This window comes from Pomacea canaliculata, linkage group LG2, assembly GCF_003073045.1.
Source record: "Pomacea canaliculata isolate SZHN2017 linkage group LG2, ASM307304v1, whole genome shotgun sequence".
Lineage (NCBI taxonomy): Eukaryota > Metazoa > Mollusca > Gastropoda > Architaenioglossa > Ampullariidae > Pomacea > Pomacea canaliculata.
The window spans coordinates 1435178-1452037 of NC_037591.1; the positions used below are offsets into that span (position 1 = coordinate 1435178).

Consider the following 16860-nt stretch of genomic DNA (forward strand, 5'->3'; position numbering starts at 1 on the left):
TACAGTACTAGCTTTTGATGCTGTATATTTGTTATGTTTTAATCTGTGTATGTATGCCATGTTTATTTTGAGTCTATATTTGTATACTTGTGTGTTTTAGCTTGTTTCTATTTCTGTACAGCTTATTAAGCCTATTTTAAAGTAGAAATGCACTGTAAAAATCCAATAATTATTGTTACACTTGTTTTGTTAGGCCATGCTGGTTGTTCTGTTTGCTGACAGGTTTGCAGAGTTGGAATGTTTGGCAGAGAGCCACCAACACCTGTCCAAGGAGTCTCTTGGCGGCAACAAACCTGCTAATGCTGTTTTACACAAAGGTGGGACATTGAAACACTGGGACCTTGACCCTATGGGGTCATCTAGTCTTGTTTTAATCCCGGTATTATAATATTAATGGGAACTTATATTGTGCAGCATCATGACCAAGATAGATCGCACTCTCTGATTTTAACCAGATAATGTGACCATAGATAGGAGTTTCGCTACTGTTTTACAGCTGTAGAATGATGAAAATTTGAGCTAGAAGGCATAGTTCACCTTGTCAGTTACTTTCCTTAAAGTACTCCCTTGGTGTGCCATCTGAAATTGTTCAGTCACTGAATGACAGAATGGTTTATTACCCGCTGTTGGAACTGTATGCCAGATTTGTGTCATGGCGCCATTCCAGGGGTCCGCTACAGGTATCAGTCCACAGCCTGGCATCAAACATCATCTTAGTGTCATGTTTTGCATCCCATTTAATAGCCCTTCCTGCTAAACAACTGGTGAACAGATTGTTGACATCATCCATGGCTCGTATATGCGTAGTGCACACTGGGGCTTTTAGAAGGCTTGATTTGCCAGTACTGCTACATTTTCCATTATTTTATGTGTTTTTAAGGCATTATGGGACACTATCAAACATGCAGTAAGCGCAAAGTAAGGTCATTTAATTACAGTCACAGTTTACAGTGTGCACAGTTCGTGGTCTTCAGTCAGTTTTCAGGTCCATTTCACAGTGGTTGCCTACCTGTTTTTTGTTGTTTGTTTTTTTTTTGTTTTTTTTTGACCATAAAACTGCAACTGGCACTAAATATTTTGGGAACAAAAGAATAAGAAATATTTATTTGTTGATTTCAAAATAAAATTATTTGAACCCTTGTGGTTGTAACCCTTGCAGCTTATAGTTATAGTATTGCCCTCCATGATGAAGTCCTATTTTATCTTAAAAGTTGGAAAAAATAACCTTTGAATAACCTTTTAAAGCAAAAAGCAGCTTGTTGGACATCACTTTGTTCATCTGAAGACTGTAGTAAAGTTGTTGTCAGTAAATATCAGTAGATGCAGTTAGAGACAGCAGTTATTCATTAAGCTCAGATAAAAATAGTATGTGACCATGAGGTAAAATATGTGTTAATGAGAGTGATGTGCTGATTTGATCCTAGGAAAATAAATGTCGTTTGATTTTTTAGTGCTTAATCAGCTTGAAGAGCTTCTTAGCGACATGAAGCAAGATGTGGCACGGTTGCCTGCCACGCTGGCTCGGGTGCCCCCAGTCACACAGCGTTTGCAGATGTCTGAGCGCAGCATTCTGAACCGCCTTGTCAACCCCAGCCAATTGCCAGGCTTGACTGGTGCAGCATCCAACCCCAGTCTTGCTGCTCTTTCTTCCGCCACCTACGCTTCTTCAGCAACTTCTCCTGTGCCAGGTGGGTGATGTGACAGCCATTCAGTTCTAAGCAACCTGTTTTGTTTTTAGATATGATGTTTAACTTGAGCTATCCTATTGCATAATTCCAATTTCTGTAGCATTTGTGGAGTGAACAAAGGTTTCATGATCATGATAGTCACAAAGGGTGTTAAAGATGGGATTTTCAAAGTAGAATGTTCTGTTTTCTGGTGAATTTTTGTGCCCCATGAGCACTTTCTTTTCATCAAAATGGTGTACCTAGTACACTGCATCATTGCAAATTGTAAGCTGGTCTTGTTCACATTTTAAATCGCTGTGGTCATTACTCATTGGTCCTTATTTTCACATTTCATATCTTTGCTAAATATCTTTACATGCATTTATTGTCATTGATGTGTTCTTTTCACATTTCACATATTGATGCTGCAGGTCCGCAACTGCCTGTAAAGGGTGGGATCACCATACACTCACAGCCTAGTCCTTCTGGTTCTCATCGTAACTCACCGATTCCGCTAGCTGGTGAGTGCAGATTGTGTTTCCCTTCCTGCCCAGTCTGCTAGTTATAGTATTCAACTGTTTCAGGGGTGGTTCAGGGGGTGTGCATGCCTCTGACACATTTGTGTAGACAAGGTAGAAAGAGGTGTATGTCACCTTGCTTGAAGCAGCTTGATATTTTTGTAAACTTGCATTCATGTCACTGTGTAAATAAAGGCTTATCAGTATATTTTGGTGATTTCTTCATCTTTTGTTCTCAAAATACCAATAAAATTTATTTGAATTTTCTATTATGATAAATTTCTTTTAAATACTGCTTTGTGCCTTAGGTGAACAGCCACTTACATGAATCTTTTAAACCTGTAAATGAGGATCCTTTGCTTTTTTTATCAGCTTCTTCATATCTTCTTAAAGAACAAAGATTAAATGGTGATTTCTGTTCACAGGGATTGGACAGCTAATAGACAAAGGGGATTCTAAAAAGGAGACCATCATTCTGGACTAGATACAATCTCCATGAACTTGTGACAGAGCAGTTCAGGTCATGATCTGGTGTATGTACCCAAATCATCGTCTTTGAGTCAGGGAGGACATCACTCTGTGTCATTACCGTTGGAAGTCTGACCGGCTCAGCCACAGTCTGGGATCTGCAGAGTTGTTCCCAGAAGATCCAAGTTTACATTTGGAGCTTCTTCTGTGTCTCCAAAGTTACATTTGGTGCCAGCCTTCTAGACGATGAGATTGTCCGTCATGCCTCAGATCCGTTTCACTGTTGGGTCAGCCAATGCCTTACTGCAGATTCACAATTCCCAAAAAACATTCAACAATACATTCTTTATTCTTATTGTACTTCCTGTTAAGTGTTACTTTTCTGTTTTATTTCCATGTGATATATCTATTGTTTTTGTTTCCTTGTTTACAAGAGTCTTGAATGCATTGGTCCTCCTGCAGGTTACAGTTGCTTGTGGTTTGCATTTGCCTCAGGAGATAGGCATGGGGAAGAAGGGACAGGCATGCATCAAAATGTACAGATCTAGTGCCTGCTGACGTCAGAAAAATATTTGCTCTGTTAACTTATTGGCAGCTGCTTTAGCGGTTGTACAGGCTACTTATTTCGTGCTTGCATGATAAGTCTGTAGAAACACTCCAGACACTTACCCTTGTTAATTTCCATATCCACTTGAAGAGTCACATTGCCCAACACACAATGCTGGAGGTTGTGTCCTAGTGCAGCATTGTTCTCAGTCCATTTTGTGTGCAAATCTTCATTCAGACCACCCTCTTTTATGAAGCCATCGTTACCTGAACTTTGTTACCCAATGTGTAACATCAGAAATGCCAGGGGAAGTGACCATCGGAGTATTCCAACATTTTTGTACAGTTGTAAATGATGTTTGGTGACCAAACCATAGAATCCATAATGTTTTTATTAAAGAAATAAATATTGATGCTTTGATGAGTTCTTTCAACTGTGTCGTGTTTGTTCCCTGTGTACAGGTGCAGTGCAGGATTGTGTGGCATGGTGTGTACAGGTACAATGTAGGAGTAAGATCACGGACGTGTATAGGAGTAGGATTTGTGGTATGGTGTATGCAGTGTAGGAGTAGGATTTGTGGTATGGTGTATGCAGTGTAGGAGTAGGATTTGTGGAATGGTGTATGCAGTGTAGGAGTAGGATTGGCAGGCAATATTAATGTTAGATGTATGTTTGTATAGTGCTGTATCACAATGTTATACTCAGCGCTAACCAGTTGCATGAACATAGAACTACAAGTGAACAGTGAAGGCTACAGATCATGGAGAAGAGAAGCCACACTCCCTGCCTAAAGCTCCAGATGTTTCTTTAATGGCATGTTTTAGAGACTACACAGTGGCGCAGGAAGATGTGCTTTAGGGGGGCAAACTTCATGTTGACAGTGAACGATGCTCACACTCGCACATTATGAAACAAAAGGAGAGGGTGTCGTGTGTGAGTGCAGCCATGAGTACATGCATACACGGAGGTAGCATCACAACTTATATAATTATGTATATGCTGCTGTCAGTGTTAAACGACAACATTCATTGAAAAATGACTCACCTGCTTATCGCAATCACAAGAACTTATGTAATACTCAGACTAAGATAAACTTTCTTATCATATTAATCACATTCACGGTTTGACTCAGTGTGACCCACAAAAAATAAATAAACCCAAATAAACCTGCGTCGTCTTTGATGAATGTCTTTGTTTTGTTGTTGTAGCGTTTTTCCTTTCTTTAGACTGAGGGCTGGCACAACTTTTGCCTATTCTGTTATCCTCGTCAATAGAGATTTGTCTTTTTTCTCTCCCTCTGCTCCTCATCTCTCAAGCATGGGAGGGAGGGAGCAATAAAGATTTTTTTACCCCTCAGTATCTTTTCAAAGGGGTGGTTTCCCCTTACCCCTCCCCCCACCATCACACCCCTGGTTCGTTGGCAACATGACATGCAGCTCCACCTGCATTGATGATGTTTTTGTTTTTTTGGTCAACAAATCTCGTCAAACAAACAAACAGGTGAAACTGTGATACACACGTCACCTTTTTTAATTGCCATTTGTGTGCAGCTCTGCCCATTCACAAATGGACTTCATCGGAAAACAGTGTCAGAGAGAGTGGTTCATCAGCCCTAGTGCGGATCACTTTCCGTGTCGCTGAGGAGGAACACAAAGTACAAACAGGAATCGGCAATAGTCCACTACTCTCCTCCCCAGCACGCCACCTGGCAGCATCACAAGTATCAGGTGGCACTTAAAGTGTCGCTTATCATTAAAATCGTGGACACAAAGGGTGTGAGCCTAGTCTATCATGCTACCACGGAAGGCAGCCATAAAGGCTGTTTACTGCCCTTGAACAGGAGGACAACAAGTACGACACGACTGTTTAAAGCTCGACAGTCTGCTGCAAGTCCCTGTGTGCTCTCCCTCATCAATGTCACTGGGTGTCCGAGCTGCACTTTACACTCTCACCTTTGTCACATTCCCTCAACCCTCTCGCTTGGGCGGAACAACAGTCGCGACTTGAGGGTAGAGAGAGAGACACACCTGTACAGGTATACAGCTCATTTTTGTTTATTTGGTCTTTGGGTCCGCTCAGATATCTGACACGATATTCTACATGCGCGTACACAGATACACACTTCCTGCGAGATGTGAACTTTTATTTATAATCACTGAACGCATAATTTTATTTTTTCACGTGATTTATACCCCGGGGGTAGTCTCGAAGTAGAACACGAGGGCAAGTAGTGATGATCAAGACAGAAAACGTCATTTGAGGAAGAAACGTCGTCGTGTGCACGTTGCGAGACAAAAAGAGAGGAGGAGGAGAGTTTCCTGAAGTACGAGTACGTGTTGCCCACCTTTGCCAAGCTCGGGTCTCGCGAGGCCGGACAGCACGTGCTGGGGCGGAACCCGAGCATGCGCATTGTGGAGCTGGCCTTTGATGCAGGTGGCGCTTCCTGCTCGTCGTCGACGTCAGTCGCGGGCTGCTGCGGGGGTCACGTAGCTCACAGCACTTCCGCCATCGCCGCACATCCTACAGGTGGCGCTTCCTTCAGGCCTGCATACATGGATTATCTCCCCCAGCTTCACAAATCTCCTTGCCTCAAATATGATTGAGCCGCTGTTGCCTCCCTTTGGTGGTGCACCATGCGCTGGCACTGAGCCTCGTGGCTGCCCCGTCTCGCCGGCTTTGACAACGATGCTGAGAAATGTGGGCGCCAGCAGTCTGGAGGTCTGTGTGTAGTGCAGCATCCCATGAGGCAGGTGGAGGATCAGGCTAACTACAATGATCTCCGCAAATCGTATCCTCGTAAACCTTCAGACAACACCGACACGCGTAATGCTGAGTATATAAACGGAATTTACCTTTTTCCACCTTCCATTCAATGTTCATGTACACGACGTCCCCTGGCCCCTGCCCTCAAGGTATGCGTGACGAGTGGGGGAGGGTGCTGGTGGGTGGGAGGAAAAGAAACGAGCCTGAAGCAAGGAAGGAACTGTGGAAAGTAAAGATGTGTTGTGCTACATGTTCACGAAGGATCTCTTATCCATGAAAGAACTTGCAGGTAAGTGTCTTCCTTGACGACATCCTCAGCCCAGTTATCTCTTGCTTGCTTTGGTAGGTCGGTAGACGTTTACGGCGACAGATTAGTGATTTAAACTCCTCCTTATTTATAGTTGACCTTTTGCAATAATCGCGTGGTTACCACCGACCGACTGTCGAGGCTCAGAGGTTGATATTGCAGTCCGTGAGGATGTGACAGTGACAGCGTCTGGAGACAGGCCTGACGAGAGGGGGGGACAGGGGGGTCTAGTGTACCCGGGCCCGCGGCTGTCAAGGGGGCCCGGCCTTGGTCAGTGGATTTTTTTCTTCTTCTTCTTTTCTTTTTCTTTTAAAGAAAGGTCTAAGGACAGAACACCCAAGCATTACACATGCAGAAGTTGAGTTTGAGTGTAGATATTGAGATTAGAATTGTAAACATACATTATATACTGGGAAAATAATTTACGATTACAAGTACAAGGGGCCCGGAGAGGTCGTCTGTCCCGGGGCCCGGGCTGGCTCTCGGCGGCCCTGTCTGGAGACAAGGCTCGTCAAGTACCTACACTGTCTAACTCGTCTGTGTCCTCGCCAGTACAGTAACTCAAGCAGGTAAATAATGAACAGTAATGTACACATTGGATTGTCTAATATTTATTTGCCGTGTCATCAAGAGGAGGACGGTGAAGTGGCCGAGTTGTCAGAGAGAGGTGGAGAGAGAGAGACCACACAGAAGACACTGTGTGTAGAGAATGAAGTGCACCTGACAAAGTTCGCCTCTGACCTGCTCCATCATCTTGTCACCACGGGGCTCACAGACAAGCGCCAGCACTCAAGCCTGTCTTCTTGAATCTCCGCTGCCTGGAGTGATTTCCCTTGATTCGTCCTCGCTTTGGTGTAGGGGGGCAGGAGGCTGTCCTGGGCAGTCAAGTCTTCGGCCAGTTATGACCGTTACATCCTCCGTGTGACAGACAGGTACAGTCTGTGACGAGACGCCTTCACCTGCTGTTACTGTTAGCACTAGACCAGTGATGCCCAACCTTTTTCGGCCTGCGGGCCATATCCATTTCGGACAGCCGTGTCGCGGGCCACTTCACCGCAAAAATGCAAAAAAGAAAAAAAAAAATAGAGCAGATACCATTTTTATTAGAAACAAGTTGTACTTACATTAATTATGTAGTAATTAGTGGGATATTTGAAGTTGTTTTCCCGAAACCAACTTCTGAATGTCCGGCCTCATCGTAGACACCAAGTCGGAGCATTGAATCGAAATGTTCGTCCATCGAAAAAAAGATTGGGAAACACCCCTACGTGGGGATAAATACTTCTCACTCACTCACTCACTCACTCACTCACTCACTCACTCACTCACTCACTCACTCACTCACTCACTCACTCACTCACTCACTCACTCTTGATTTGTCACTGTCAGATTTGAACACACCACCTTTCAGTCTTCAGACCTCGTCTCTAGCCACCAGGCTATTCAGCCGTTACCAACTAACGTGTCTAAAGTTCGTGAAAAAGTCAAGTTCGCCGTTTACAACAATGAACAAATCCGCTGAACCGAGACGCACACGCCCCAGAACCGGTGACGTCATCGACAACGAGGCTGCTGTTAACGAAGATGACTAGTGCACGACGGACCACGAACACCCTGCTACTGTCCCCCTAGGTCCCTCCAACTGCCAGGAACACACACGTCATACTCAATGGAGTGAACAAGATCGGAGTGACAGACGGCAACAACCTACCCGATCCTCTCCCCTCCAGACATCATTGTACGCGTGGTCAGAGTTGCCTGCCCAGTCAATGGAGGACATCGAAAACGGACAACAGTACCTACAAAGAACACCAACAAGAAATAAGTGACAAGATGGCCCGGCCCTCCACAGTTCATGACAATTGCTATCCCATAATGTCGAGGACTTTGTGTGGACGGCAAGACACAAGCAAGACAAGGGAGAGAATAAGTTCCACTGACCCAGTGACTACGCGACACGAGGTGTCCGTGCTAACGGTCACCAGGACACAGCACGGGACTCACCCGTGAAAATATTTCACATCTTCAACTGCGACATCGAAGGTTTGCTCGTGAAAACACACGATCCTGGCTTTGTACAAAGCATTAACGTGTTTGTTATTGTGTCTTACAGACATTGCTTGACGTCAGCAGTACACTGCAATGTTTCTCTGACTTCCAACGATACTTCAGTCCTGCTTCTACACTTACATCGCAAGGAAGAGCTGCCGGCCGATATCCTTGTTTTAGTAAAAAATGTATTTAATAAGTTTTTGCATAGACTGCAGTGTATTGAGCCCACTCAATGTATCATCATCGTTATTTCCTAAGATAGCAGTTTCATAATCCACTTACCGGAAATTGGCCGGCTGGTCATGAAGCCTTTGTTGAAGCGAGACATTCGATGAGATAAAATCTGAGAAGAAGGGGAACTGCCAGGGTCAAGACTGGAACTGTTTTCCCGTCAGACAATGTTTCAAAGTACAGCACCCTTTCCTTTATTTAGCAACCAGTAGGTGAGACAAACACAAATGTTTAGCTTAGTCTCGGGATTTTTTCTAAACCAAGTATATTTGACGGCGCCATCGTTAGGACAACAAGGAAAGGACTTTCTTTGAAGTTATAAGTTGTCGGTAGCCGTGAGATCAGATCCCGTCCCCAACACACCTTTTTTTTTTATTATTATTACCTTCTTTTACGTACTCCCACCCGGCTAGCCTCTTGGTGACAAATTATGGGCAATGATCAGTAATGCAGTGGCGTAGGAAGATGTTCGGCGTTGGGGGGGCAAACTCCCTGCTGACAGTGAACGGCGTTCGCACTCGCACGGTGATGACCGTCTCCTCTCTACGTTCCCCTACCTTTCTTCTGTTCTTTGCTCTTTGTGAGGAATTACGTCTCAAATATTGGGGGGGGGGAAGGATATTCCTGCCCCCCCCCCTGTATTTTCCTTGGGGGGGGCTGCCCCCGCTGCCCCCCTGGTTCCTACGCCACTGGGTAAGTTCTGGTCCTGACTGTAGGTAAGTACAATGCCAAACACGAGATGCGGTCAGCAAGTAACACTCGAGGCAGGGAACTGAACAGACAGAAAAGAAATGCCAACAACAGAGAGAACACAGAAGACAGACGGAGGAATAGATGAAAACAGGTGTGACACGTGAGGCTGGACGTAACAAGACCGTTGTGACGACGTCACTCACTGCAGCCCACGTGGCGTCGTCACATACCTGGTGACCGACTTCTGGCCGCATTCCTGACATTCTTCACATTTCACCTTAAGCTGTGCTCACCTGAAATATGCAGGTGTGTGGATATGTCAGCAGCTCGCTGTATACACTGTGAGTGAGCGAGACAGCAACAGAACAAGACTGCAACAATGAGAAATTATTAACAACAATACGGTGATGAAGACAATAAACAAGGAAACTGTCAAAATCAACATTCCAGTGATATTTGTACTCTCAACAGCAGGGCCAGACACAGGTTACATACACACGATTCCCGGCCATGACTGTGGCGGTTAGACAGTCTGCAGTGTTTACAAGACTTTCTACCATCTGCACACCCACACCCTGAGAGAGAGAGGAGGGTGGGAAGAGAGGTAAAGTATATTTTAAGATTTGTCAGAACATCTAAAATCTCGTTCAGCCATGCATGAAGAGCGGAATGTCGTGTGGCGAGAGACTCGTGATCATCCTTGTCCACATTTCGCTCTCTGTCCAGTTAGAAACCCCGAGAGTTCAAGGTTAGCTTGGCTGTAGCGTGACTGGCCAACCACCGTGACAACAACTCTACGTCCGTAGACCGTAACTCCCCCCGCACCACCCCTACCCCACCCCACCTCGCCAGGGCGAAGGGTTGGTGTTTTTTACCTTCCCTTGTTGAGATAAGGCCAAAGGTCAGGCACGATGATGGCAGCGAGCAGGTCCACCTTCATGACATCATCAGAGTGTGGGCCAGAGCCCAGAGGGTTCCCCCTCACCCACCCACTCACTCACCCTCACCCACCCACCACTACTTCTTCCTTTCTCTGTGTTAGAGCTTATAGTGGGTCCCCCCTACACCAGATGATGGCTGAACGAAAAAATTGACTTTCTTTCTCTGTTATACTGCAAGCAAAGAATTGAAACTCTCTGTCTCCTCCCACACACACAGGCACACACACACACACGGGCACACACACACACAGGCACACACACACACACAGCCAATAGTTCTCAGGCTACATTATCCCCCACCCCCCATAGAGTGGCGAGGTATCACCTGTCGAACATCCATCTACCTTGTCTTGCGTGCCTGTGGTGGCCAGCCTCACCTGTGTCAAAGGTATGCCTTTTTCGCAGGTAAATCCTGGTTAATCGCCTTACTTTTCTTACCAGGTCACGTGTTCTGAGGTGGTGCCAGACCTGGCAGCGAGCCCAGAGACCAGCGGTCACGTCAGCAGTCCAGTTCCTCGCGCGAGGACACACGTGTCGCGAGAGTGACGTCACACAGGTGGCACAAGCGGCGCGTGGCCACCAAGTGACTTCAATCATCCGACCACTCGGGCCTGTAGTCTGTCGCCAGTGGCGTAGGAAGATGTTCGGCTTTGGGGGGGCAAACTCCCTGCTGACAGTGAACGGCGTTCGCACTCGCACATTACGTAAAAAAGGATGGGGGGGGGGGTACTGCATGCACGCACGTACACAGTGGTAGCATCACAACACGCTGCTTTATTGTTAAAAGGCAAAGCAGCATTAAATAAGAAAAAACAAATTAAAGAATGACTTCCCGGCTAACGCATTCACAAGAAATGTGATAAACGTTATAATCATATAAATCATATTAATCAAGGTTGGCAAGTCAGTGTTCCAAAAAACTGTGTCTTCGGTGATTTCTATTAATGAACTCAATTGCAATCTCGTCCAGATTAAGCAGATCAACCCTCTCTTTAAATACATGCATAATGAGACAGTTATTCAAGCGCGTTTGTGTCATGGAACTTTTCAGGTATGTTTTTGTTCGTTTTAAGGCAGAAAAACTGCGTTCTGCAGTTGCCGTGGTAACTGGGATAGTAAGATACAGTTTCAAAAGCTTATCGATCTCGCTTAACATCTTTCTCACTAACCCTTCCGGCCAAGAGCAATCCCCCCCTCTCCCATGTTACCTACTGGTCAGCTCTTCCAGTACCTCTATTACAAAATACACTACCAAACAGTATACCTAAAGAAGAAAACACCAAACCCCCGTGACAGCAACGATCAACATTCCAGCTCTGCACATATACACCAGCGCGCACACACCTATGCACACATGCGCGCATGCACAGGCCACGCAGTCACACTCGGTCACACACCGTGGGTGACAGCGAGTTGGTGGGGGATGTTTGATGTTGGTCAAACGAAAACCGCCAAAGAAAAGGCATCGCATTATGGGGGAGGGGGGAGGGAGACGACACTCGATGTACCGATGTACTGTCCGGCTGCTTTCTTCACTCAGGCTTCAACACAGCCTGCAATTAGCATGGCAAACAAGACCAACGGACTGTCCCCGATCTGATCGTCAGAGGTGTTAGGGCCTCCACTTGCCTCAGGGCCCGCTTTTGTGATGGTGATGACCGTCTCCTCTCTATGTTCCCCTACCTTTCTTCAGTTCTTTGCTCTTTGTGAGGAATTACGTCTCAAATATTGGGGGGGCAAAAGGATATTCCTGCCCCCCCCCCTGTATTTTCCTTGGGGGGGCGGCTGCCCCCGTTGCCCCCCTGGTTCCTACGCCACTGGTCGCGGCCACTTCAGACGATGAAGGAAAGGACACCCAGACAATACGACAAACAAAATACGAGTTGTACATTCCCTTAGCATGCGTTGACATTTGACCTCTTGAGTCGACCTTTGACACGACAGTGCTGAGTGTAAACGCTAGGCTAAACACAGCTTGCTTATAGTTTGTATTGTTTAGACGTATTCTTTGTTTGGTTTACACACACACACATGCACGCACGCACGCGCACATACGCGGCGAAGCTACAGACGGTGGCTGCCGCGATGTTGACGTGAAGACTGCGGCGACGACATCTGGCACAGCGCCCCCTGCCGTACATCGATGTGGGCGCCAACACAAATGTAGCAGCAGCCTGCAAGTCATCTGCCAGTCAACCCCAAGGAGTCTTTGACATTGTTTGCCCTCCGCCTTCACAAGGAGGGGAATGAGGACCTCGTAAAGCGACTGCCCCTCGTGAGACGGAGTGTTTACTGGCTGTCAAAGCCTCGACATCATAACCAACACTTTACACCCGGTTATAAAGACCCGGGGACTGGGGAGGGCAAGGGATCTGTCCTATACACACAGCTTGGCACACCTCACCACTTCGCTGCTGCTTTTTTTTTTTTTTTTTAATTATTTAAATCGGTCATCATGGGAGGTCGAATAGTGCTGTCGTCTTCCTCACGTAGGAGGGGAACATCTTCCTGTTTTCCTGGATGGATCATCACATCGAGCCCTACAAGAGACTGTATGCACTGTTTTTGAAAGACAATGGTGGCTGAAATAGAGGAATGTTACCTGTGAAGAGCTTTCCAAGAGACATTATCTTTGTTTGACATCAGCATACTAATGTCACCGGTTCTGCACAATCAAGCTCTGACCCCTTATTTTCTCCTGCGACATTTCGACGACCAAAGACCCCAGATTTATAACAGCAAGCTACTTCCTCGGCCTCTTAGCCTACTTTCAGCACACTATAGTTAAGACAAGTATATACCTGGCTATTCCAGAGAGGAGAGTGGTGTCACAACACCCTACCCCAGTCGACTTGAGCTGCTCACCCAGCCCTCCATGCCTCGCCTGCCGGAGGTATTAAGAGGAGGAAAGCGATACTGTCATCGTATACCCATCCTTCACTACTTGTCTGATAGTCTCTGAGATTGTGTGGACTCGCTCTGACACCTGCAGATGTCGTTGTTGTAGCTTCAGGTGGTGTGCATGTCGACACATTGATATAACAACACACCTTCGACAGCAGCGAGCAGCGCTTGTCTTTCTTCTCGTCGCTCTGTCCTAATGGCGATCTTCCCAGCAGTCTGACAGTCTGACAGCCGGCCGACCTCACAGCTGACCCACCTCACCCCTACCCCAGTCACAGCCGAACGATATGCAGCTGGACAAGTGAGTCACAGATGAACAGGTTAAAATACAGACCTACACATGTATCACACGATCATAACAGATAGCAGGTTAAAACACTGACTACAACACGAGATTAATTATGTGAAGAGAACTGCGAGCGACACGTCTAGTGATGATAAGGCTAGTCAGTTCCAAACCTCTGAGGGCAGCTGCTGGCCTCCCCTGAGGTGGACGTGCAAAGTGCATGAGCACGCATCAGTGCACACGACAGGTGCGCATCCTCGGTGAGCATAACAGTTTACGGCCATCTTGTAGCGGCTTCTCTAAGGGATGATGCGGCGGAGGTCGTGTTATCCCCTTCTGTGGGTGTTGAGGTCGTCCACCCCTTCTGGCGACACCTCTTGGCGCCTTTGCTTGGTGGATGTGAGGATCAGAGACAGAGACAGAGAGGCTGCACTCACACTGAACTGTCGGTGACGTCTGTCTTCTTTAGATGACCCCCGCCCCCTGACCCCAGCTTCATGTGAAGGCGGTAGATGAGGGTGTGTTGGTCTTTGTCAAACTTCTGGACTGGGTCCTGCTGAGTTTGATGTCTGACACAAGCTTTTCTGTTCGGTGCCGACTTGTCCTCGCAAGGTTTACTTGTTGAGGAAATTGATTTCTCTGGCCAGGTGAGGCCGGCATGCAAGGGAGCTCACTGGATAGTAGGTGGTGCTGTTGCAGATGACGAGGACAGGAAATTTTGAGTGTGTCAGGATCCGTCAAGGAATGCTGGCTGTCGAGTTACAGCCTTGGTCAAGATATTATATATACTCCTACAATCGACACAATGTGTTTGGTCTAAGATTCCTCCGCAGGTGAAAAGGAATTCAACTGACTTTGAAATTGCTACGACTTCTACCTTCAGGCTTCCTTTAGGCAGATACAGCTTCTCCATTTGTGAATCTTCCAGGTAAACAGATGGTTCATGGGTGGCCTTACAGGTGGCTTTATCTGCTGGTTCATCTGTGTAGACACGACGATGCAAGTGATGGCTAGCGCGAGAATGTGGAGTGGTTCTGGACGCTGGTCTGTTGTGAAGATGCCAGGAATAGTGTGACTGATGGCAGCTCCATCCTTTGGCATTCATTCCAGTCGGACATTCCGAGGTCTCATTAGGCTGCTGAGTCGAATGTCCCCAGGGCCTAGATGTAAAAGAATCCGGTTTTGAAAGATTAGCAAAACTAAATGTGTTTCGGTGCTCTGCCTCACGCGCTGACATTTTTATCAAGAAGATGAAGAGGTTGCGGTGTAATCCGTTGTGAATACAAGTGTGCTAGCAAGCAGTCTCTCAAGGGTCAAGGGTCGGGTATAAAGGTGAGAAGGAAGCCTACATTTAAATCATCTCTAATACAGGCGGACGGTCGTCTCCTCTTGTTTCGTCTTGTGCGAGTGTGGGGACACCCAGCATCCATCACACGACCTCTGCAGTTGTGACGGGGGGAGGGGACGGGGTGGGAGAGAGACATGACATTTTTAGTGCTAAGAACTCATGGTCATTATGACATGGGGGAGATATAAGCATATCTACAATATAAAACAACATGTTCAACAGCAATCTGTAGACGAATGTTCATTTTTATGGAATTCGAACCGGGAGAGAGAGAGAGAGTGTGTGTGTGAGCGCTGATTTATTATTGTATGATTGCTGACACCTTTGCATTTGTTTCTATATAATGCGTCCGTCTGTGTGTGTGATGTATACACATTCACAAACACGCGTACCCTTGCGTAGCAAATAAAGTTCACGACCTCTGACCTTAATATTCGCAATTATTCCTCCTGTTTCTCTGTCCCATACCTGTCTCCTCTGTGCGTGTGTGTAACCTGCACAAGATTCTATTTCCACGTGTCTCTGTCCCCTCCTATCTCCCCCGTACACCTTCCCAAACCTCTCGTACCGCCAGGCGGAGTGGTGTGACCACGCCCACGGTCCGTTGGCCCTTCTGTCAACGTCCTGTCCGGGCCATCCATCGCCCAAGACAAATCTGGCGCTGTGTAGTCTCCCCTCCTGCACTCGCACACACGTGCTTTCCTCTCAAAGCTGCTCTCGCCATCCAAACATGCCACCCGAGAGCCAGCGCGCGCGACTTTCTAATTGACAGTTAATTATCCTGCATCTTTATGGACAATTCCACACCTGCAGCCCTCAGCACGCAGCCAGGTACAGCGAAGGTAGGTAACCCCGTCTTGCTATCACTGCGCGAGTTCTCCGTTTGTTCTCTTGCCCTTCAAGGTCTAAGCAGTTGCCAGGAACTGTAGCGGCTTGTGTCGGGGTCTTCTTACGGGTGTCTGATGCCCCGTACCCATGCCAGTCACAAATACGCGACTGCGACCGAGAATACCGAGCGGGGTCAAAGGTCATGTATCCTCCCACCCTCCACCTATCCTGCAGAGAAGTAGGCGAGCAGCCACTTGACATTGTTTATGCGCGTGTGAGTGAGAGCATGCATGTGTGTATACGTGTGCATGTGTGTATACGTGTGTGCGTTTCTGCGCTCACATTAATGTCTGTCTTCCTGTGTTTATATCTCCTGTGTAATGTTTGATCCTGCCCTTGAGAGAGAGTGTGTTTTCGCGCGTGTGATACCTGAGCACACGGCAAGTGCACGTGACAAGCCCACATGACCTAGTGATACCTTCCATACCTCTCCCTCCCGTCTGACTCCTCCCATTACTGTGACACATCTTGACCCCTCCCACCAGCCCCGGGTGTCGTGTTAAGAGGGACCGAGCATGTTCTTTGTCCACTGCCGCTCGGGCCCGGAACTGTGACGGCTCGCGACACACTTGTGCGCACACCTGTGACCACCTGTGTGTTGTCGTGCTCGGAATGCTGTCTCGTGACGGTGGCATCCTGACAAAATGTTTTCTGCTGTGTAGCGAGGTGAGCAAAATTCGAGACACCGTATCCACTAGCGCACAGCTCTCGCCAGGCGACATGCGGCTGGACATCACGTGCCGGACCAACAAACGCACTGTTGTCGATGTTGACGTGGTATGAAAAGCAACAAGTGACGGGAGAGGCCAGGCACTCGCACAGTCTCGTCCTGCAGTCGATGCAACACTGAGACACTCCAAGCAAAAAGCGAGACGATCGCCTCCACCCTTCGTGGTCGAGTTGTCGGTGCAGCTCGCATGAAGGTCAGGGTCACGCCTGGTTGTGCCGCTGGTCAACAGTCACGTGATGGTCGTGTTGTGCACGTCGTTGTGCCGTAACATACTGCTGTCCCATACACACACCAAGGCCGATGCATGACCGCACAGTCCGGGCGACCATCACCAGCATCACGACCACAAACCTCACTGTGATGGTCAGTGCGATCAGTGGACCAGCATCAGCCGCCGTCTGTGGTCGGGAGATACGTTGATGATCTTTGACCTTTGCTGCCTCTTGTGCTTGTTTACGATGACATCTCTTTAAGCTGGTGTCCTTTTGTGACAGTCAACACACATAATTGCACAGTG

At 47.3% G+C, this 16860-nt stretch overlaps 1 protein-coding gene across 5 annotated transcripts in view; it reads left to right on the forward strand.

Moving 5' to 3' along the window:
* The window catches only part of LOC112556631 (chromodomain-helicase-DNA-binding protein 5-like), a 30409-nt gene extending 26776 nt beyond the window's left edge, over nucleotides 1–3633 (forward strand). For all 5 annotated transcript variants that reach the window (XM_025225799.1, XM_025225801.1, XM_025225803.1 and 2 more), the window contains 4 exons: nucleotides 223–317; nucleotides 1452–1688; nucleotides 2099–2188; nucleotides 2611–3633. In XM_025225799.1, the coding sequence (XP_025081584.1) occupies nucleotides 223–317; nucleotides 1452–1688; nucleotides 2099–2188; nucleotides 2611–2669 (481 nt within the window). In that variant the 3' untranslated portion in view covers nucleotides 2670–3633. The remainder of the gene's footprint in view (nucleotides 1–222; nucleotides 318–1451; nucleotides 1689–2098; nucleotides 2189–2610) is intronic.
* Nucleotides 3634–16860: the final 13227 nt, after the last annotated feature.